The following is a 23,940-nucleotide window of genomic DNA, read 5'->3' as shown; positions in this document are numbered from 1 at the left end:
TGTTAGTGGTTTAAATTTTGTGGCTAATTGGTGTATGTTCTGAGGCTCTAATTTTAGATGAAGGTTGTGTTTGTCTTTTATCAAAACAAAACTCTTACTTTCTTGTTGCTTTAAAGCAACTTTAAAGAATCCCATGGAACATTGAATCTCATTCCGACCAGTTAGAGAAAAAATAACACCAGTTTTGTTTGTATTCTGTGTCTTGTTTTTTGACACAACGTCAATATTTGGATTTAGGAGCTCAAAATTATTGAAAATGTCAAAATAGTGGCTGGTGTTCTTGAATAATTTATCTTGAAATAATGACTTAGGATTTTTCAAAATACATGTTTCAACTTATTAAGGCAAATTTCAGTCATTTAAAAAATAATGTAATTATTTGGAATAATAGACCCATTATTTATTTTCTTAAATTATAAGTTAATCACTTTAGTATGTAACATGTACTCATTTTAGATATGTAATTCATTATTTCTTTTTATTTATCCAAAACCAGTGCAAAACTACATATACACCGTGTACTGAAGTATCAGACAGCTTCCAACACAAACCATTAGGGTCCCAGACGCTCCAGGTGTGAGTCTGTCAGTGAGCTTGTTTCTGAGCCCCCCTCCCACCCACTCACTGAAGTCTTTCCAGTCTGGGGGGTGGTGGTGCTGGTGGTGCTGGGCCAGATAGCATTACCAGCGCCTGGGGGATGTTTACGCTCACAGAGAGAGCTTTTCTCTGATAGTTACCAAGTGAAAGCTCAGTAAATATTAGCGTGTAACTGCTGCACTGAGCCCCACAGCGAGACACGCTGAGAGTGCCACTCTGCCAAGCTATTCTGCTGTAGTTATTCCAAGCTATGGATGAATGGAAACTGAAGCCATGCAGTGAACTACTCAAGCTGCTCTTCATCACATTACTGACAGTTCACATCTGGGATGATGGCTGACTAATGGCTTCATTCAATCAAAACGATGTAACTATTTTTATACAAAATTACTAAACATATATCATACAAGAGATTAAAGAGCCACTCAAGCCAAAATGAAAAATATAGCCAGTGTTACATTTGTTGTGTATATGTCCACTCACCTCTTATGTATTAATACAGTAGTTTTTGGATGAGAGTAAAAAAAACCCTTCTAACAATATATTTTGTAGGTGGAATTAAGTTTGGAAAGATTTCTAATAATTTGTGGTGGATACTTGGGGTGGTGTAGTCTTTATTTGAGGAGCAGTCAGGTTTTGTTGATACCACAGGGATCACAATTATCATGTGATGTATTTGTGGATTGCATGCTGGGAATTGTAGTAAGAAATCAAAGCAAAATTTATATGATGCACTACAAGAAAGACAATTAATTTGACACAAAATGGCAATAAACTAAAATAATTTCACAATAAAGTCAAAGTGCTTCAGTAAGAATGTGTATATATTTATAAATTTAACATTGCAATAACAGTATTTGCATATAATTTTGCATATATCTTCAGTATATATATAATACATATTTTAAAATAAGAAAAAGAGTGAATCCTGGGGATCAGAAAGTCAGAAAGTCAAGTAATATAAAATAATGTTGGAGGTGTACAAAGACTCACAAGCAGAAAGGACGAAGCATGTACTGGTTGTGAGACGAATAGAGATAAATCTCCTTGTAAGAGTGAGATAAATCAATGTGGAATGTCCTCTCACCCTCCTTCCCTTGTTCAGAAAGCAAGTGCAGTCACTGAGCCCCTCTCATGGGGCCTGTCCGTACCTGCCCTAAGCCTCTGCCCTCCTGTGGCAGCTCTATCCCAGTGCCGAGGAGAAAACTACAGGAGCAATGGGGCACACTATCTCGTCCATGGACCCTATCACAGCTCATGGTGTCATCGGTGTCTGGAGATTAAAAGCGGCTGACTCAACCATGCCGGAGACACTGGGCTTAGCTGGGAACAATGAGACACAAACTTGATGCTGTTGATTCATTGTGTTTTCAAAATGGCGGGTTTTACCTGGGTGCTCCAGTTTTGTTACATTAGCTATACTATTTGACATATCATAAAGCAATGTGGCACAAGATAATAACAAATCCCTATGGAATAAGGTTGTTTCGATACCTACTGTGACCCCACACAGTGTCCAAGATCGACCCTTCTTTACCAACAATCCTGCTTTTCAAAAATCCCCCAAATGTTACACTAAAGAGAAAAACTCCCATTCTGTCTGAGACTGGGGCTGAATCACTGGGAGCTGGTGAATGTGAGCAATCAGGGCTGTGTTTCTGCCTCCTCTCAGATGAATAGAGCAGTGCCCTTGTGCAGGCATGGAGGGAGGGAAGGGAGCTGAATAGAGGATGCGATGCAGGCGATAAGGGTCCAGGACGACTGCGAGCTGCTGGGTTCAGTGCCCGGGCGTGGTTCTCCTATGCTGGTATTCGTGACAGCTTTCTCAGATGCCAGAGCGACTGGCTTCGGGAGGTGGGTGCTTGGGCTTTCCCTCGCCAGGTAGCAGATCAGCGGGAGATAAGCAACTATTTCAAGGCTCGACTGACAAATTGGTTCTGGGAAGAGAGTTGTTGTGCTCAGAGGTGGCTCTTTCTGCTGTCATTGTGTGGGTGCGTGTGTGTGTGTCTATGTGTGAATGCTAGCAGCAAAAATATAACTTGTATACATTTGAATTCCCCTGGTCAAATTACATGTTTTGATTTTGAAGTAAAGATAAGCTGGCATCCTCTACAGCAAAGTTACCTAAATAAGGCTTTTTTCCATTTTTTGAACTTGCCAATTTTGTTTTTTTTAATTAATTGCCAACTTCAACATATTTGGGAGAATAATTTGCAAAACTATCATTTAATGTGCCACAAAGTTTTATGTTTATCCACATTATGTAATAATTCAGCCAAAAGCATTCATTGTGTGTTCTCATTGTAGAGGATGTGTATTAATTAATTAATTAAAAACAAAAAAAACAAAACATAATACCACTTGATCAGGAGTGTTCAAATATTTGTACATCACTATATTTAAAACCGAATTTCAGGGATATTTCTAAATAGGGAAATAACAAAGTAGTTAAGATCTCTACAAAGTCATCTAGGGTGGTATGTTGTTAAATGCCCTGTTCCAGAAAAACATGCAGAGGCAGAATTGTTCACAGTGGTGGTCGTAGGTACCAGACGCCTAAAGCCACTATAAGTTCCTTTACTGATTGGAATTACACGAAGTGCTTGTAAATATGCTGCTTGTTATCTTAGACATTAGGTATTTTGAGTCGGTAAGTTTCTCAAAAATGAACCATTCGCAATGAAGCCACTCTGAAGAACTTGTTTTCATCCCTCACACAATTACACTGAAAGAATTTCTTAATTAACCTTGTAATTAACAACAATATAACTGAACAATGCTCATTTAATTAGCATTGCTCCCAACACTGGAAATGGAGAAGTGATTCCTTTTCAGGGCCAATGGCTGTCAACAGCAATTGCAAAGTCATTTGCTGCATGATTTATAGCACGGTTTATGGCACAATTGAGCAAAGCAACAACATTTGTGTTGCGAAAGTGGCCTATAGCCTTGTGTTTTCAAAACAGGGTTTAAGTAGATCAAATCTAAAATGTACAGTCTCAATCTAGGCCCTTCACTCTTTAGGTCTCTGTCTAACAGCTGGATCCAAAGGGCCCACCCAGGTGCGAGGGCTTACTTTGGGACACCCGGACCCAAAACAGCCCCCCTTTCTCCTGTCCCACCCCCACTCCTGTTGTAGCTGGATGCCAGGAGCAGGTGTTAAGAGCTGACGGAAGGAATTCACAGCTCAGGGGGCAGTGGGACAGTGAGTGTGAGCTGATGACTCTGTCTGCTGTCAGGTTAGCAGGGCTATAGTGGACTCCAGGTGGAGTAATACTGGATAGAATTGCAGACATGGTGGATAATAGGAATATGCATAATTGTATGCATTCCTGGTCAAAAAACAATTTCTATATTTTATTTCTAGAAATAAAAATGATGACGCAAACTCTTAATTACATTTCCCAGTAGTTCAGATTAAAACCTTATTCCTTATTGCATATATAATCGGTGATGCTAAACTATGTTTTGTGGCATCAGAAGAAAAACATATACCTCTATTTCTGTCGACTTTTAATTTACTACATCATTTGAACACACAGCTGTCTTTAAGATTATGTGACAATGTCATGATAAAGGACCAATAGAAGTCTTCAAATTTACTTGAAATAGCCCCCTCCAGGGTGTATTCCCGCCTTGCGCCCATTGATTCCGGGTGGGCTCTGGACCCACCGCGACCCTGAATTGGATGAGTGGTTACAGATAATAAATGAATGAATGAATGAAAATTTACTTGAAATAACTAATTTTACATTGACCTTCACTGGAAGTTAAGACGATATTTTCCTTCTCTTATTAAGTTACTATTTTGGAGATATGTGTTTTTAATGATTGGTATTAATAGTATAATCATTTTTATTGTGATTAAAGAAAGAGACATTAATCTTTTACAAATTATTCAGGTTCCTAACATCTGTATTAGTTTCGGACATGACTCTGAATAACTCTTTGATGATGCAGTCAGATTGAAGCTATCTAAATAGAACTTCAGAGAGGTTTGTGTTACTTATTGTAGTGGGTTTGAATTACCTTTAGATGAAGCTTAGGAATGTGGAATGTCAGATGATCTGAAAATTCTTGTGCAACTCAACTGGATTTAAGGTTCAGGGAGCACTCCACAACTGGCCAGAAACCAGCTCAGTAACTCAGCAACTCTCCATGGAAACTTCCCCTTCTGTTAAATGTGAAAACTTGATGCTTGTAAACAAGATAATCTGGATCCCAAATGTCTTGCCGGTGCCTGTCACCCACACCATGATTCACCCAAATTATCTGTGATATCTTCAAATTTCAGGAAAGATAAACTACTAACCAAAAAGTCTCTGGAAAGAAGCATGATACTGAAACCATGGCCCTCATTTATGACATGATCATGAATTCCATCTTAAATTTGTTCTTAAGATCTCATGGTTCTCTGCATACGAATGATTTATAAAACCTCAAGAAAGAAAATTCATATATTTTGTTTTAGTTTAAAAACATCTTTAAAGCACAACATGCCCCCGTTATCATCTTTATTGGCTAAGCTTTCAGTTTACGAGACATTTCTGCTGTAAGTCAACAAGGGCACTGCAAATCCAGTGTTTTCCATAGAATAAATACTTTTGTCTTATCAGCATTTCTGAAAATTTTTCCACAGTATTAACCCAGTTAAAACCCAGTCAATTCTATCATTGACAAATTGAACTCAGGCCCGGAATTCCTAACATAGGCATAATGCCAACTCCAGGATGACTCATGACTTCAGTGCTCTATTGTAAAACAAAAACTAAATAAGCAAACACATGATGGCCATTGTGTGGCGAACACAGTTTCTGAAGGGGTCGAGGTCAAGTGTAAGTTTGAGTGTGTGGGGTCAAACCAAGGTTAACATCATAATTTCTGACTACAATGTCACTATAATAGCTTATTACTAATGAAATATTTGTTACCAATTAAAACTAATATTGCATTTACTGATGACTAACTAAGAGCATCATATTAATAAAATATATACTGAGACAACTGATAAGTAACTCTCTGAAGAATTATAAATATGTGCCAAGAGGTTTGAGATAAACAAACAACACTTATAATAAAATTAGGAAATATGTAATTAATTCATTTATCATCCATTGTCTGTAACCGCTTATAGAGTTCAGGGTCACGGTGGGTCCGGTGCCTACCCGGAATCAGGGGGCAATATGTAATTCACAAAATACTAAATCAATATCATTGCTATAAATGTTAATACAAGAATAAACAAGTTATTACAAGTAAAGGTTTTAATATATATAATTATATATGTTCATACGTATATGAAACTTATATTTCACATTTTATGCAGTCATGATACATTACTTTATTAATCCCAAAGGAAATTACAATCCCTCTACAGACGTAAAGCTGTATGTATTCAGCTGCAATATTCAGAGAATGAGGTCCTCGTGCATTGTAACTTCCTTTGCTGGAGTTGGCTCTTGGCCAAATGAGTCTCTTATTGGGTAAAATGGCCCAGCTGATGACAGCTATTGTATTTGCAATGTGGAAATGGTTATAAAAACAACTTGCATCCTGCTTTGTGCCTCACTCTGTGCACTCGGCTGCTACTGACTCTTTCACGTCCTGTAGACGTGTCCTTCTCTAAGTTAAAAATCAGCCGATTCCATTACACACACACAGAAAAAGCTCAGTCTATTCTAGGCCAGATGTCTCCAGAGATGGGAAACAATTAACTCTGTCAAGTTCAGCAAATTCACACAGGAGAAACGGGAGGTTTACAGAATCAGTGCTGAATTATGTTCAGTTTACAGTGCCGTGCTGTAGTAGGGCTGATAAATAATTAATTTAATTCCTTAATAATTTCACATTTTTAGGATAGTTACAAAAGTTTGGAAAAGTGTGAGAAATTCAAATAAAATACAGAATATTTATATTTATTCCCCTACTGATTTTTTATATATTAATTTATTTTTAATCACGTAATGCTGTCATACAGTGAATCCAGTAATGGCCTGGTTTATTAGATTTATTTATTAAGACCGTCCTAAGAAGGTGTCAGGGAAATTCCAGAACCACTGCTGAACAAAGTTCACAACACGTTTGTTGAACTAAATTGTTTATTAAAATAATCATCATTGTGTTCGCCTTCTAGATGACCTCTTTTTCAGTGATTTCCATGCTCTCAGTATAACAATTTGCTGCAACAGCTTGGTATTCAGGAAATGTGGTTCTAACGGAATTTGGCTTTTAACAGAAGCATAGGGTTAATAAATATTAAAAATCATCTGTACAAATTTACAATTACATGTTAAACCAATACATATCCAGGTGAAGAAAAGAACCTGGAATATGAATTTGTCCTCCTGAATTTCTTTTGTGGCATTCTTTGCAAGGCTCCTTTCAGGACAACCTACACCTCCATCGAGGTTGTACCTTTCACCCCATCACCTCCACAAGCTCGTGCAGAGGGGGGCTCAAAGTTCAGGCCTGCCAGACTCAATAAAGCCTGACTGCGAGTCAGTCCTGCAGCCGCCTGCGGCCACTGGACACCACAACCTCCCGCTTCCAGAGCCCTGAACCTCGTCATCTCTGAACGCAACATGGCAGCGCCTTCCACATTACCTCACGGAGCCAAGGGCAGATCAAAGCCCCGCACTGAGGATGCAGACACGGGCCAGGGAGAGGCAAATTAGATTTAAGAAGAAATGAGATGGGGCCTTAGGTTGACAGAGGGCGGAGGCAAATGGCTTTTAATTTAGAAAACAAATTGCTAACCGATTTATTACGCAACACAATCCATCCTAAATAGGCTCAGACAGAGGCTTCTTACACATACGGCCCAGATCTCTGGAGGAACATTATCACTATTGACCTCTGGAATTGGTGCCGATTAATCTGTACCCTCAGCAACCTATTTAACTGAAGAACAACCTTCTAGAACAACCTGTTTCTTGTTTAGTCTTGAATGAGATTCTGCAAGGTTTTTTATTTTTTCTCATAGCCATTCACATAAGAAGTCTCGGATCAAGGTCGACTTGAAAGAGACCGGCCTTAATAGCAAAAGTCAAGAGGCTGGAATTTTGGAGATTTGCACAAAAAAGCAAAACACAATAATCATAGCAGCCATTAGTGTCCTGGTATGTATATGTGTGTGTATATGCAAGAAGAGGTGTATACCGGGTGAGAAAGGAGGTGAAATCTGGAGAAAGGTGACCGGCGTTTGCTCCGGACGGCCCCTCTCTCTTTGGGCGAACCCCTCAAATTCATCAAATTGGATCAAGATGACATCAATAATAGACTCAAGCTGGAGCGCTGAGAGGACCAAATGATCCATATAGTGTTTTCTTTTTTTTCTCTTCCTCCCCTCCTCCTCCAACAGCATATTTCAACCACGGTCACCATCACGTTCATGACATCAAAAGATTCATCGCAGATGTCAACACGTCGGCGGCCCGCAGGACTGTTTGCTCTTATTTCAGGGCTTTATCGCATTAAGGCTGGGCTCCCATAATGCCTTGAAATTCTATTAATGAGTCACCCCAGCCTCTCGGAACACCATCGCAGTCTGAAAGCATTAGCCACAGCTAGCCATGGCGGACACACAAGGTATTTCATTGCTGTTGGAAGAAAAAGAGGACATTTTCCATTTTTTGACTTAAATTTTTTAGGAGTCAGCGGTTGTTTACATTACAATGAACAGATCAATAGAAATGGCTCAAAACTCCTTCAGAAGAAATCTGGTTACTTTAATTTCTATGGAAATTCAAAAATGTTTTTTTTTTTTGTTTTCCTGTAAAGCAACCATTTTGCAGATAAAAGATTTTTCTTTCCAGACAGTGACGAATCGCTCGTATCAAGCCCAGCTTACAAGCTGTAAAAAAATGAGAATGAGTTTAACTCGCCTGGACTGCTGAACCACAGGATGCTACATGGTCTGACCTTATCTTGCATGTACTTTTGCCTGTCATATCTCGCTGTGAAGACTATTGTGACCTCGCTGTCATGTTACCAAGGCTACTAATCAAATTTCCACTTTTTTTCCTCCCTGGTCAGAGTATGTGAAAGCTCAGGCTGAAAATCCGCCCCTGCCTTGCCTTGCTGCCCGCTGCACACCCTCTCTGCTCTGGTGCGCGATGAGGTCAGCTCGTGTGTAATTCCTGAGATGAAAGACAATCCCTGTGTTTTGATTCAGTAAAAGTGAGAGGAAAAAAAGAAGGCTCTACGTAGGCCCCTGTGAACCGCCATATGGAGCAAAAACGGTGAGAATTAATACCGATGCTTATCAGCAACTATGGCCTGTGACAGCTACGAATCTATTAATATCAAATGACTGATCTTATATTTTGGTTCAGAGTACTTTCCTACAGGATATCTGGCCTTGATGTCACATCCAGCTATGCCTTTACATTTCAAGGTCCACATACAGACAAAGATAGTTCTGAGTGAAGTGAAAAGGCCCAGCCCACATGTGTGTTCCAAAACAGCTGCACATGAGCCTAAGGTCACCATGTTTAATTGACAAACTTGGGCTAATGAGGCAAGAAGCCATCCAACACTGGCATTGTGGAGCAGTGGAGCACTCTAGAGTGATGAAACTCCACACAGCATCTTTGGAATGGCATTTATGATCCAGAACTAACCATCCAACATTAGTACCTGACCACACTAATGCTCATGCCATCTCTCATCGCTGAATGGCAACAAATCCTTACATAAATTATAAATGGTAAACTCCTTGATAATAACGTGGCTTTCAGAATAAATGTTAACGGGCAGCAGTCCATATCGTGTATTTACACATCTTTAATCTATATTCAGCATTACTACAAGTATGTACACACACGCACACATACACACACCCCTCCAGCTGTCAGTCATCAGGCCCATCCAGTATGAGTCCTGAGGCCCCTGAGCAGCTCGCTGCTCCATTCATGCTCCAGAGCTGTAATAACAGCTCGTATCCTCCCATTGTGAGTCGCTCTTAAACCATCACAGGAAACGGCCTGAGGATCCGGGCCGCACGGCCATGGGCTAATGGACGCACGCTCGGTCAATGTAAAGTTTGGTGGCTTGTATGCCCCGTCAATGAGGGCTGTGTGTTTACAGTACTGGGCATGCCCATAAACCATTAACAAATAAGAGTAAATGGCAGTCAAGTGTATAGTGGCCTGGACTACCAACTGGGAGAACCGAGGAGTCTGGAGGAAAGTGGTTTTGTAAGGAAAAGCTGCAACTTTATTGCCATACAAACAAATAATGTTCCAAATGGCAACTTTACAGAAGAACGCAGAGAATATTTTTTATGTAAATTATGTAAATAACTTAATGTATTAAATCTGTAGCATTTTATTGGTCCATTAAAAACTAAGAACAAACAAACAAAAAAACCTAAGAACATATGAGGACTTAAATTATTTTTTGATATGGACAATATATTGTGTAGTATGACTTTTAAAAAGCTCTTAAAAAGGGTTTATAATTTGTTTATATTTATTTAAAATTTTACATTAATTTTTATAATGAATAATAGTGAGCTGTTTTGTTTATATCTTTCACAGAAATGTTTAAATTTTGCCTGAAAAATTGCATTGTCCTAATTGGTTGCATAATACTTATTTTCATTGTATAAGCAAGAAAATACCAAAAATAAACAAATGGATTTTTTCCAATTTAATTTTCTGTCAGCGGAAATAAATCCCGAAAACACCACTGTTTCTTGAACAAGGATTAAGCTTACAATGAGGATTCTCCAGTGAATGAAAACAAACCCAAGACTAGGCTTAAACCCTCTTATTCGCAACCCATATGTATTAGGACATCTGTTTCAGATTAGAACAGGGATGAACAACATTTTAACAGAGTTTTAGCACTTAAAATGGGTCTGGAACCTGTGAAATACTTTCTCAGTGCAGTCTATCAAAGTCAGCCCCATCTTTCAAAGTTGTGTTTTTTCTTTTTTTATCCAAGGATTTCACTGGCTCTGTAAGCCTTAGTGGGTTAGGAGTGCGTTTATGTAGCTGATTTCAGCAGATCTCCTGTTGGGACACCGCTTTGTTGTCTGTATTCTCATGGTAAGAATGTGAAAACACCTCACACTGAGAGAGATAGCCACTCCCTTTCCATACCGCTTACAGCTTAGCTGGTTACATGAGTGGAGCTAACTTTGCTAATGTTTCCATCAGCGCTTGTCGTTTTGAGGAGAGGTCGAGCAAAATGAAGAGTAAAAGACATTGAGCTCGATGTTTCTAAAATAACTTGTCAGTCACTGACTTCCAGGTCAGTTAAAAAAACAATAAAAAGGTCAGTTGTGCTAGGCATGAGTGCTAGCATGACTTGTTGCTGCATTTGATGTTAACTGCTATATTGGGTACATATTGAACATTGTTGCCTAAGACAGTAGTAATATTGACTTGTGACAATAATTTATAAGTATATATACAGAGGAACCAGCTTACCAAACTTTCTGTATGAATAAATTGTTCAGACGTAAAGTAATTTGGGGTGATCTGAAATTTCATTACTTAAGTATGTGTGTGTGTGTGTGTGTGTGTGTGAGTGAAAATCTATAATCTCTGCATACTGAGGCGCAAACAAAGACATTTAGGTCATTCTAATTAGCTTCATACACACAGAGAGGTAGCCAAATACAGCTCCCTGTCTTTGCTGTCCCCTTCCACTTGCCCTCCCCTAATGTGAATGGGCTAATTACAGAACCTGAGAATGAAGCACTGGGTGGGTGATTGGTGATGAGGGATACATTTAAGCATCTCTCAGCCCTGGGTCTAATTAGAAAGATAAGTTAAAACAGCCGGTCATCGGTACGGCTAACTGAAATCTGAAGCTGAAAAGGGTGACGGTGTGAGAAGGTGAGTCTGTCGCTTGCTCAAACTGACTGATAGCGTTACGAACATGTGAGTTTTCTTTGAAAGCAGTAAGTCCCATGGAAAATGTACCAATGGAAACTTGTTTTCAATTTTCAAGATTCTTTTCACTTTTCTGAAATAGAAATATTTGATGTAGTGTGTAAACACATTTAAACTTTGATTTACTTACCATGCGCTCCCCATACAAACAAATAGGTATAGGGAACCCATGCTAAAAATGTACACCTATTCAGCTCACAGCCTTTTAGCTCAGCACATTCAACCCGGACTGTTACGTGATTGAGACACATTACAGGGCAGCCAATCAGAATATAGCTGATTTGCATATATCATGTTTCAGTGTAGGAAATTACTTCTGTCTTCTTTAATATGTTGAAGTCTCTACAGCTGCTGTGTGGCAAAATACTGTTTCCAAAAGTGGAACTGTGCAAACACATGGAGCCAAAATTACACTGAAGTGCTTTTTAGATAATATCTGGACAGAAAAATGTCAACAACAGCAAAAGCGACAAGAGAAAAATAGAGAATCTGAGAGAGAGTGAGAAACAAAGAGAAACACAAAGAGAGATAGAGAAAGAGAGAGCGAGACAGAGAGAGAGAGAGAGAGAGACAGCATCCAGCTGGAGTATCTCTTCCGAAGGACCTCCTGATAAGTGTTCACAGCTGCAGAGCTAGAGCAGATGGGCAGGTCCAGTGCTGGTCTGCAAGCTCACAATTAAGCATGCTATCCATCAACGGATGGCTAATGAGGGAGGGGGGTCAGGCCGAGAGCCCCCCAGGAAATCCCCCAAACAGAGGGTCCTGCGGGAGAATCAACCTGATGACTGTCACAGAGTCCCAGAGGCAGGTCCAGGGGTATGACACTTTAATAAGAGTTCAGCTATGAAGGAACGGACTGGACACAGATTAAATGCTGAAGGGAAAATGTTCTTGAAGGGAATGTTCTACCCAGTGCTGAGTAGAACTGATAAAATTCACTACAGAAATACTCCCCAAATACCCAATATGACTGTGTTATGTATTTATAAACATTACAAGCCTAGTAGTCCCTAAAAACTGCTCTGAGCTACAAGAACATCCTACAAATTTGAAAACCCGTGTTTGGTATGGACTCTTTGGTTCTGTTTTCTTCTCTTGAACAGCAAAGAAATATTTAATAATACTTTTTCAGAAATTGCAATACAACCATGATTTTAAATATTAAACAGCACAGGGTCTCTCTGACAATATTAAGAGGACTGTCTTGAAACGTAGCAAGATATCAATCAAATGCAAGGCACTAAAATAATAAATAATCTTCTTGTAATACATCTACTATAAGACATGAAATCATTCTAGATATGTCAAGTGCTTGAATGATAATGGCCCACAGCTAATGGCATTTAAACCAGGCACCAAAAATGTTATGTTTTTTATGACTGTCCTTCACAGCTATGAGCTTCACACTCAATCTCCAGAGTGGCATTTCATACCATCACAATAAACTCCCTTAAGAGCCAGCAGTCTATAGCATCAAACTGTTATTGTTCTTTAATGGACCTGATTGAGACCCACACACCTCTACAGATGAGTGACAGAAGGAAGTCCTAGACTAAACCTTTTAATTTAGCTCATTGGCTAATGGTCATTAGAAAGAGTTGTTTGACTTTCTCATCTCTTAGTGTGAGGTATTATATCAGGACTGGTTTGGACTTGGTCAGTAGAATCTTGCAGCTTAATGTCACTTCGCCCCAAAGCTTGGACTCTTGTTGTCCGCAGCCCACTCAGATAGAGCCAGAGTGCGGAGGGGTGGCCACAGCTGCATGCTGCATTCTCTTTCTAGTTCTTTTCATCCCTCTATCCATCCAAAAGTGCCTGATTAATAACAATATATCACTGGCAATGCTGATTTTAAGAAGCAAACATTTCAATAATCTAAGACATGTTTATATTTTATACTGACAAACTAAATTCTAAAGTTGTTAAAATATTCAAACAAAAGAAATCATTTATAACTAGCACTATACCATTATGAATACATACTCACACAGTTTTTGCTTTGTACTCTTCTCATAATATAATGTAAAGGCTATTTCTGTTATTATGCTGTTAAGATTACATATAATTATATCAGTAAATATGTAAATAATCAATCTAATTGGCTGCCTTATATCATGCCTCATTCAGTAAGCCCCTCAAACATCAGCATAAATGGGTGTGGCTAAGGTGCAGTTTATAATATAAGTGGAAGTAATGTTTTTATGTTGCTTTGTTTGTGACCTCACAAAAACAGTTATTTCAAAACAGGTATTTGGATTACATGCCAACTCAAACTCATTTAAAATTAAGGAAGATTTGTTTTTACACAATATGGGCACTTTAAAAAAGGAAAATGTTGTTAGTGTGTAAAGGTGTGTCTGGTTATTTATTGTATTTTATTTGGTTTCTTCATATAACATTAAAATATATTTATTACTGTGATTTCAGCCGATGCCAAAAAACATTAACATGAGATGATTTATTGGTCAAATGATAGTGGCAACAAAAAACCTTTCTAGAGAAGAATGGACGGGGAGAAAAATGATCATTTTTAATGATTTGAGATGCCTTATGTTCTGAACAGAGGTTCAAAACATAAAAAGTTCTATTTACATGTACAATATATTTGTTAAAAATAAAGAACGAATTTAGAAAACTGTGCAATTTTCTTTTTTTTTTAACAGAAAATGCATGTTTTGTACAGAAATACCACTTACACACTATAACCTCAGGTGTTAAGGAATTCATACTGTAAGTGATTCAGACTCCAAAGGAACGTATATAATTCTGTTGGAGCTCCTTTATCACTTACGATTTCATGGTGTTCCGGGTCAAACAGCACTCGCACAAAACTACAGTTAGAATTAATCCAGAATATCAGAGAACATCTTCCTTTTCTTTGACTCTCCGGTCTGGAGTTCCATCCAGACTCCTCGTCTCTTCTGGAAGTGTTTGAGCCCAAATTTAGCCCAGACGTGCCGAGCAAACTGGTCCGATCGCAGCTGAGATTCACTTGGCACTGAACAAAAAGGGACACAGATTAGTTCAATTCAGTTAAGTTCTGTTTTGTGTAGAGAGCAATTTTGAATTCCAGATCCTATCCTGAAAGACATATTTAAATATTCTGAAGAAACATATCAATGCAATTTAAATATGTTTGTACACGGCTAAAGCTGAGAGAAGAGTTCATTATCACTAAAAAAAAGGGCCCAGTTATTTCCATAACATTTCCTTGAGTAAACCTGAGGTAATTACATCTAACATGAACCAAAATGGTTTTAATAAGGACATAAATGTAACCAGAACAGAACTAATTTTTCTTACATTTACTAAAAGGTAATGTAAACAGATTTAAAAAACAAATTAATCCAGGAATGGTTCCATTACTCCGTTCAAAAAGAAAAATTCCCACACTGTAGAGCTGCCGTTTTCAACGTAAAAAATGACAAGGCTTTCTTTTGACAGACACAGTATAAAATGTTATTTATTATGGGGTATGCATAATTTTTAGCCTTTAATCTTTCTTTAAATTAAAATAAATATATATTTTACTTTTCATTAATGTTTGTTTGCATTTGTTCTAAATTGTGTGATTTTATTTTTCAGCACAAAGTCTCTTACTGCACCGAAAAATTATTTTAAACAATTTCCTTAAAGCACTAAGACATTTGTACAGTACTGAACATCAATATAATGTCACTGGATAAAAACTTCACATCTCCAAAATGGCACCTTTACAGCAGAAGAAACCTCTCTTAACTGTCAATAGAAGTTAGAGTAATTTACTACAAGTAAATTTACAGCATTTCTATTGATCCTTTCATCATAAAATGTTTTCACCGTGTTAAGTGCAGCTGATTGCGTCAAAGAATGTCAAAAAAGGAACTACAAGGATTTTTTAATAAAAAAAGTCAGTTTTTCATTCACTTAGTTAAATACTAAAAATTAATATAACATGTATTTGCAGACGTATATAGGAATTAAAATCTCTTGATTCTTGAATTTTGTGATTTATTATCAACTTACCAAGCTGCTCTGCAATACTCTGCTTCTGGCTGATGGTGGCGCTGTTCCACACAGCCTCCAACACACGACTACCAAACCGAGAACATGCCAATTGTGTATACAATCCCTGTAAAAGAGAGAGAGAGAGAGAAGGAGAAAGCAACATTAAACATGGGCTGTGCAAAAGCAATAAAGCATATGTAATGTTAATCTTTCTCCTAACACACTCAAAAATAACTCTTTGATCTTTGTTCTTAACAACAACCACATGCCGCTTTCCCAATTGTGCTCAAACTTCTGCACACTCCTGTCTGAGCTCAGAGCAGTGAACACACCAGTGTCAATAATGAAAGTTTGTTTGTTTTTCTCCCAGAACCAAATCATTGTTCTCTGATCTCACCTCCAGCTTCCTCAGCATCTTGCCCTTGCCCTTGTCGCTGGACGAGGTGATGAGGGCCTGCAGGGCGTGGCTGCCCGTCTGGTCAGTGCCCAGGGTCAGAAGGTCAGCTGGGCTCAGGCTGTGGAGGCTGTTAATGAGGATGGAGCGGTCTTTAAACGAGGCCAGGGCCTGGACCAGCCGGGAGCCGTGATAACACACCGCCAGGGAGCGCTATGGACGATAAAACCACAGACAACATGACGCTATCATTTGACTCCAGTCTCAAGGCCAGGAGCTGTGACCGCTGAAAAACAGGTGCGAGCTCGTCCAGTCTCTGCTTCAACAGAAACCGCATACTTCTCATTTCTTTAACCCCTTAAAACCAAAGTTTGATTAACTGTATATAAAGTACACACAAACTTTAAATCTCAGCTAAAGATGTATTTTTCTCGGGATTATGTCTGTTTCCTGTGTGTTCTGGTGTCCTTTTAGTTAATTTTATTATTTCAATTTATTCATAATTCATTCTTATATCATTGTTGTCTATCTGTGTTACAGTTACTGTAAATTGCTCTTTCAATGAACAGGCTGCAAAAGTTTGGACACAAGGTCAAAGGCAATTTTGTATGTTTTCTAACAATTTTCTTGAAAATTGTCAGCAAAAAATGTGCTTTAAGCCAGTGGACCCTGAGTTAAACTGATGAATTCTACCCTTATTATTGTTATTAATATTTATACGTTTCATAACTATGATGTAGGTCATTTTAATATCATGTATTTTACATGTCAGACAAATAATGCAAAAAACAGCAGGCAAAACAAGCCCACCTTTCAAGGCCATGAGCATTTTCCCAGCAGTTAGAGATAATAACTCCTCCACAGTTGTGTGTATTTACCGGAGATGTGGTATCGCCCTCTGCTGCCTCTGTGCTGTAGTACACCTCGTACGCCAGTAAAGACAGGAAGAGAGGGAGGCATGCAGTGTGCCGAGAGGCAGGTTTGTCACAGTGAAATGCCTGAAGAAGAATTCAGATAATGCACTTTAATGCAGGGAAATAAGGACGGCATTCTCCAGAATTCCTCACGTTTTGTCTAAAGTTTCTTTTTAGAACCCACTGCTGTGGTTGTGATGCCATAGCAACTGGGCCATGAACTGGTATGATTCTTTCTTTTTTGGACTGTTAAAAATGTAAAATTGCTGTTCAAACTAGCTGTGTGTTTTTAGAGCAATAGTGACTTAGTCTGACCTCAAAGAGGTGGTGCAGCATTGCGTCCTGTAGCTCTTCTCTCTGGACACAGCTCTCCACCAGCTGGACTATAACCCCCATATGACCTGCAGCCAGGATAGCCTCAAACCCTTCCACCAGCTCAGCAAACACTTTCAGGAACTGAGAGAAAGAATGGATGACATATTTAGCATGAGAAAAGAAAACGTAATCCTTCAGATCTCTCTTGAAGTTAAACTCAAGGTTTGTGCTGGCACGGAATATTTCCGTATGTATTTAGACGCTGCTTATAATTAGTGAATTCAGCTACAATCGAGAACACATTGAGATGTTCAATTATTCACACAATCTGTATAATCTTGGTGATATTTGAAGTGCGACATTCTAGAGTAGGTCCAAGTTTAAAATTCTCAATACCAAGTGTTGGTTAGAGGGGACTTGGAGTAAGAGAACTATCTTCTCTGGAGGATGGAGTTCCATATAATATGGAACTGTCCTGCCCTCTAGTGTAAACCCTTGTTAGAATAGAAAAGACTGGAAACTAATAGGTTGAGCATGTGTCCATATAGTGTATCATAGGTGACATACTATTTTGTATTTGACTGAGGCTGCTATTAAGCTCTGGATGGCATAGTTAGCGAACTGATGGAGTGCCAGTGGCATGAGCTGGCTCCTGAGATGGTTTTTGTAGATGCTGCAGAGTTTCGCTTTAGAAGCAAACTGGAACACTGTTTGGATGAGATGACTGCATCGCTGGTCCTTCATAAACACCAACAGGGGACTACAAATTATAAGGAACAAAACATGAGGACAATAATAGAATGAACCTTTTCATATATCTACAGTCTTTCACTGAACCATGCACCACTTCATCTTTCTGACCTGACTCCAGGAGCCGAGCTGAGAGACGTCAGGTATCCCAAGATGCCTTTGATTAACTTCTTGCACAATATGGGTCGTTTCCTGTGGCAGACGGTCAGCAGGGTCTGGAGCACTACGCCGGCAGTGAAGTTGGTGACACACACTGTGAGAGAGGGAGAGTATATACAGTTGTATGCAAACATAATGACATGTTTTGGGGCTTTTTGTACTTAAGGAAAAGTAAGCAACTTCAGCAGCAAACAAATCTGCAAATATTAAAGGCCGGCTATATATTTTAAACCAAGTCTTTATTGATCCAGAAGGAAACTGCAGTTAGATTTAAGGTTAAATTATGTGCTTATATTTCTGAAGTCTCAGAAATGAACTGATCAGGCCTTAAATTATTTTTAAGTCAAAACAAATACTAACTGGCAGATAAATTATATATCAATTTATATAAAATTATACATCAATCTCATATACAATACAGAGTTTTTCCTTACTTTGAAACCTACTGCAGTTTTATACTAATCTCCTCCTTGTACTGCATAACAATGTCCACAATAAAAATGTTTAAGTGACCAAGAGGTAATATTTAGACAAGAGAAAGTGACAAGCTCACAATTGACATTTTCCATCAAAGCATCTGAAAGATACTTCAGCTCCCACCAGAAAGACACTGGCACCTCAAAGTCTGTGAGCTCAATTTCAGCTCTCTTTGGCCTTTTAGCTGAAAGGAGAAGGAAAACATTCAACATCTCATGAAAAATATTGCTCATGTGTGATTCATGAAGTAGGAGTTTGTGTCTATAAGAGATGTGTAAGGGTTGTTACCGGGCCGAGAATCAGATTGTTCTAGAGCTGAACATCCTGCGAGGACATGTATGAGAGTTCGGACAACATGATTCCCATGTTGGTCTTTGATGAACTCTATGATATTCTCTCTCACAACTCGACACAATAAAAGCACCTGAGCCTCCAGCATCCCACAGTTCCCTGCTACAGATTCTTCCTCATTTTGAGAGTTGTTTTTGTCTTCAGGGGGTGTGTCCACTGCAATGAAAGAAAAATGATTCAGTGGATTAAAATCCTTAAACTTCAACAGAATGCAAATCAGACTGAAGTGGACTACATATGTTCTCCTACTTTTTCCAAACTCTCCCTCATATTAGTGGAAATAATTGAGTTTAGTGAAAAGTGAGCAAAAGTCAATAAAAAAAAACCCAACAATTTCATTATGCTTAGCTTAAAATTATGATTAAACAACTGTTCTCTCTTTCCATTGGCTTGTATATAAACATTTGACTACTAATGTCTCTACAGGAAGAAAAGAGAGTCTGTTTTGTCTAATGCCTGAAGCCTAACTCTGAGGACTAGGGATATCTTAAATCTGATGAAAAACATAGTTCCGAGACAATAACAGATTTTCAGCTTTACTTTGTTTTCATTTCTTGCTTACCTGTCCACCTGGCCATCTGCTTCAGGGCACTTTCTACCACATGACCCCCACACCGATCACATGACACAGTTTTGAACTCTAACCCTGTTTCTCCTCCCAGTTCATTGAGGACCATGCCTGCTTGAGCAGGCTCAGCTAGTGACAGCAGCTTCTGCAGCGCCACGCTACCCGTCATATCCATAGCTATCAAGGCAGCTTTTCCCTTCACCTCTGAAAGAACGTTCTCTACAAAGAGAGCTAAGGGGACACAGAGAGAGAAGGTTTAACTGCTAGTTTTTGACAAAAACAGCTCATATGTGAGAGTGTCTTGAAATTTTTCATGCAATTTTCAATATATGTTTTTAGAAAATGCTCATGACATTCTCTAGTTAGACCAAATCACACCATGCTCCCAGTCTAGGAAGGTAAAGGCTACTGGATATCATTAAACACTTCAACACCCTGACACGAAAATACGATTATGTCAACCAGTAAATGCTGTTGGCTAGCATCAAGCTGAATGGTGTAGAGAGAGGGTCATCCTCTCTGCAATGAGAGAGTCAAGCCAATTAGGCTCTCTTAGAATCCTGGCCAAAGATGGATTTGGCATCATCCACTGGGCCAGTGTTTAGTACTTAACTATGTAAAATAACAACATATTAAAATGAATAATGTTGTTTAACCAGCTTTATATATAAAAAAAATAGATACCTCGCTCTTCATCATCTGGAAATTCTTCATTCAAACGGTCATTCACACGTCTGAAGTACCCCACAGACAACGCATCCAATCGCTTCCTCTTTCCACCACTGTCTCCTTCTTTTGCTCCTTCTCTCCCATCTTCTTTCCTTCCTTCTTTAAGTTCTCCCTTAACCTTAGTTGGTTTCCTCATCATCTTTTTCTGCTTACTCTGGCTAAAATACCCCTGATTTTTTGCCTCCATCTTCTCCAGCATGTCTTTGTCTCTGTTTTTATCACTCTTTCACAAGTGCAGATTGTGTGATTCCAAGTAAAAACCCACTTAACTCCGGGAATGTGTTGAGTTACACTTTTTGTTGACTGTGCTTCATATCTGAAAGACAGATCAATGGTATATTCTCATAAAGTGTTCAGAGGTTTATATTTACAATCGCATATTCTAAAAGACAGCTTAATTTGCCTGGAATTTAGATGTGTGTCAAACATGGCCATATATTGATTTATAAGTCTTTGTGGTCTTTGCATTGAAAGTGAATCACTAGGTCTAACTGCTTTGCTTGCACTTACATTTAAATTAACCTAACGTTCTCAAAGCCACATACATTTTATACTTCACATATAAACACTGTACAATACACACAACCCGTCGAAAGGTGTGAATAACAAAACCTTTTATATTTACCAGAATATTCAGCTCGTCCCACAGTTCACATGTGCACAGTACACAACTCGGTCGCAGACTGACGACGAATCGACAACGTCATTGTTGCGTCGGCAAGGCTCCTGCGCACATATTCACTAGGTAGTGCACTACCGAGGACGTAGTAGGTACATAAGCCACTTGCATTTTCGTACCTGCGTGATCCAAAATATAAAGCCACCTCCTTGTTTCTATACTCACTCTATATTTAATCAGCTTCAGATGATACATCTGACAGATTAGAAACGAGGCCATTTTGATGTTATGACTGATGAGTGTTTGTGAAACTAACTGTTGAAAATACCCAGAATAGTGTCAATATATTATTTTTGTAGATTAACTTTTTGCTAAACATTTACCTGAATCAACACATCATCAATCAGTTAATAAACTAGGGTCACAATACGCTCCGACAAATCTAGATAATTATTTGAGTCCACCACTAGAGGGACCCTTTGTATCTCTTCAGTGTTGAGTGATACGTCTTAACGTCTACCGTTTAGACGGTTTTTAATGAATTGGTTTCTCTCTCTCACACACACACATTTTTTGTGTCGTTTTTGTGGAAACATATCCTTTACTTTTTCAAAACCCATAACCTTAAAACACCTTCACCTTTTTATGAAATTTTATGATATTCTTGGGACAGAATTCATCATCATGTAAACATATGCATAATACGATAAAAAAAAAAAAAAAAAAAAAAAAAATATATATATATATATGGGGGGCGACTACTGATGTGCAGACTGACCAATTAAATGTTTACAGAGAAGGTTACAATGAATAACGATAGCTCTACAGTCAGACCGTCCAATCCGAAGATTTTAGGCTACTTCACCACGCCCCCATCTCGCTCAAGCGAACCAATCGGAGTAGGGGAGGGCGGGACTAGTTTGTGAACGAAACGCTTCTTGAAATTCTATGTAAGCTCTAGAAAAACAAAATCCCGGACGTTTGTGAAATTCCAGACACTGCATATTACCTTCATTGAAGAAGAGCTGATATCCCTGATTATATGTGGCCAAATATATGTAACAATTAATGACCTCTCCCTCATTGTTACTATAGTGTGGATTTAGTATTTTATAATAACTACTCCACCATGTGACAACGAGTTACAGTAAATGACTTATCCTCACGGCCTCTCCTCTTTTCACCTTTGACCTAAGTTCACCGAGTGACATCCTACTTGTGGTTTTATAAATATGGGTTGTGCTGAGTAATAGGAGGAACATGACAAAAATGGTATCCTGGCTAAAAAAAAACAAAACAAAATGATGACTATGTAAAAGTTTATTCTGGTTTCCAAAGAGATGTATCATACCTTTAGGATTTTCTTTAGCCCAGGCTGTTCAAATGTGCTTAAACATTTGTGATGCTATGGTCCAGCATGCCCACAAACAGAAAATAGCTTCATTAGGAACATTTTCTAGGACAGCATTTGACCTTGAGTCCACTGGTCCCATTCTAAAAAAGACTATTATAATGCGTAGTGCAATGTACAATGACGGATATGCTGGATGCACATGCAGGATTATTGTTTAAATAACAGAAATGAAAATAAACAGAAAGAATCTAATCAATAATGAAATAAACAAAATAAAAAAAGCACTAAACTAAGGTAGAGGTCATAACAAGGATTACAGAAGATCCATAGCAAGAAAGACACAAACTACAAGCACAGAGGAACACATCAATAATGTAGAAAGGGAACAGAGACACAGAGGTTAAAATATATTAGGGAACAGAGAATACTTGAGGACTAATCAAGGGGACATGTAATGAGGTGTGGCAACAAAGACAGGAAGAGGTGCCAATCCTGACAACTAGTATACACTTTTAAGTGAACTTTAAAGTAGAATTATTAATGCAATAAAACTAAAATAAAAATAAAAAAAGAAATGAAAAAGGAAATGAACTAATACTGATACTACAATTCTATGGCAATAATGAGCCATATACAATAAGGTTTAGGAATCCAACTATACATTATTCTGTATCAGATATATGTTTGGGTTCATATACTTGGGTTTGTCTACAGACTATACTTTTCTCACTAAAGAATTCAATTATGAAAAGTTAATGATACCTGTTCCCTGACATTTTGAATGTATTTTGAAAACCCCTTTAACACAAAAAGTAAGATTCTAAGACTACTGTTGCACTTTCAAGGTACACACTTTGCACCAGATTTTGTTGCTTTACAGTTGATAGTCATACAAATTATGACAATAACACTTACTTGAATACACTACAGTTTAAAAGTTTTATTGATAGTGATTCACCTTACCCTCCACTTTTCGTCTTCAGCCTGATTTAATATTTAATAAACTTTATCATAAGAGGCTCCACTATGCTTCTGTGTCTAATGTTTTTCACACCTCTCTTACACCATTCGAGTATCTTTCCTGCTTCTGTTTATGGTGTCTGTAAATCTTAACATTTTTGTCATTTTAAGCCATGAAATATAAAAGAAATTAATTAATTAATTCATTATCTGTAACCCCTTATCCGGTTCAGGGTCATGGTGGGTCCAGAGCCTACCTGGAGTCATTGGGCGCAAGGCGGGAATACACCCTGGAGGGGGCGCTAGTCCTTCACAGGGCAACACAGACACACACACACATTCACTCACACACTCACACCTACGGACACTTTTGAGTCGCCAATCCACCTACCAACGTGTGTTTTTGGACTGTGGGAGGAAACCAGAGCACCCGGAGGAAACCCACGCAGACACGGGGAGAACACACCTATATAAGAAATATTAAGAAATACATTTTTCATTCAAGTTTTCATTAAAATTTTACAGAAAATTAATTGTTTTATCTACACTTTAGTACCAGAGTTGTTACAGCATATAGGAATGAACATGAACTGTTAGAACATGCTTTTTTTATGCAATTATGTGAAAGTTGCCACAGCAAATGATGAGCCACAAGGCACACTGGAAAAAAGTAAGTAATAGTAAGGTGTTCATCTGTGATTATGTCATAGGCCATGAGTGATAGTCTCACAAAACCCATGAAATATCCTCTTTGCTGAAAGCAAGGAACAGAGAATGGGCCCTTACCAGAAGAAATGAGTACAGGGAGCAATGGGTTTATTTCGGGCGGTTAAGGAATCACCTTCATTACAAAAGTCAAATT

General features: G+C 38.4%; 1 protein-coding gene across 1 annotated transcript; it reads right to left on the bottom strand.

Annotated features, from left to right (window-relative positions):
- Nucleotides 1-13,996: 13,996 nt before the first annotated feature.
- LOC136679162 (nucleolar protein 9-like) lies at nt 13,997-20,912 on the bottom strand. Its single transcript, XM_066657512.1, has 12 exons — nt 20,771-20,912; nt 20,101-20,461; nt 19,411-19,647; nt 18,786-19,004; nt 18,574-18,681; nt 17,973-18,114; nt 17,679-17,871; nt 17,112-17,252; nt 16,761-16,880; nt 15,886-16,095; nt 15,507-15,612; nt 13,997-14,499 (listed from the first exon to the last, which is right to left on the bottom strand). Exons 2-12 carry the CDS (start codon nt 20,342-20,344, stop codon nt 14,345-14,347), a joined length of 1,875 nt encoding a protein of 624 aa, XP_066513609.1. The 5' UTR covers nt 20,345-20,461; nt 20,771-20,912; the 3' UTR covers nt 13,997-14,344.
- Nucleotides 20,913-23,940: the final 3,028 nt, after the last annotated feature.

This window comes from Hoplias malabaricus, chromosome Y (genome assembly GCF_029633855.1).
Source record: "Hoplias malabaricus isolate fHopMal1 chromosome Y, fHopMal1.hap1, whole genome shotgun sequence".
NCBI classification, from domain to species: domain Eukaryota; kingdom Metazoa; phylum Chordata; class Actinopteri; order Characiformes; family Erythrinidae; genus Hoplias; species Hoplias malabaricus.
Note: the sequence above shows the minus strand (reverse complement) of the source record. Positions and strands in the feature narration are given on the sequence as shown.

Bases quoted from the DNA above. Each gene is read 5' to 3' on its own strand.
- LOC136679162 (XM_066657512.1), bottom strand. From the start codon at position 20,344: ATGCTGGAGAAGATGGAGGCAAAAAATCAGGGGTATTTTAGCCAGAGT. The intron at 19,648-20,100 runs GTATCTATTTTT...GTGTCCCCTTAG, and splicing joins TCCAGATGATGAAGAGCGAG to CTCTCTTTGTAGAGAACGTT. The intron at 17,872-17,972 runs GTCAGAAAGATG...TATAATTTGTAG, and splicing joins AGCTCGGCTCCTGGAGTCAG to TCCCCTGTTGGTGTTTATGA.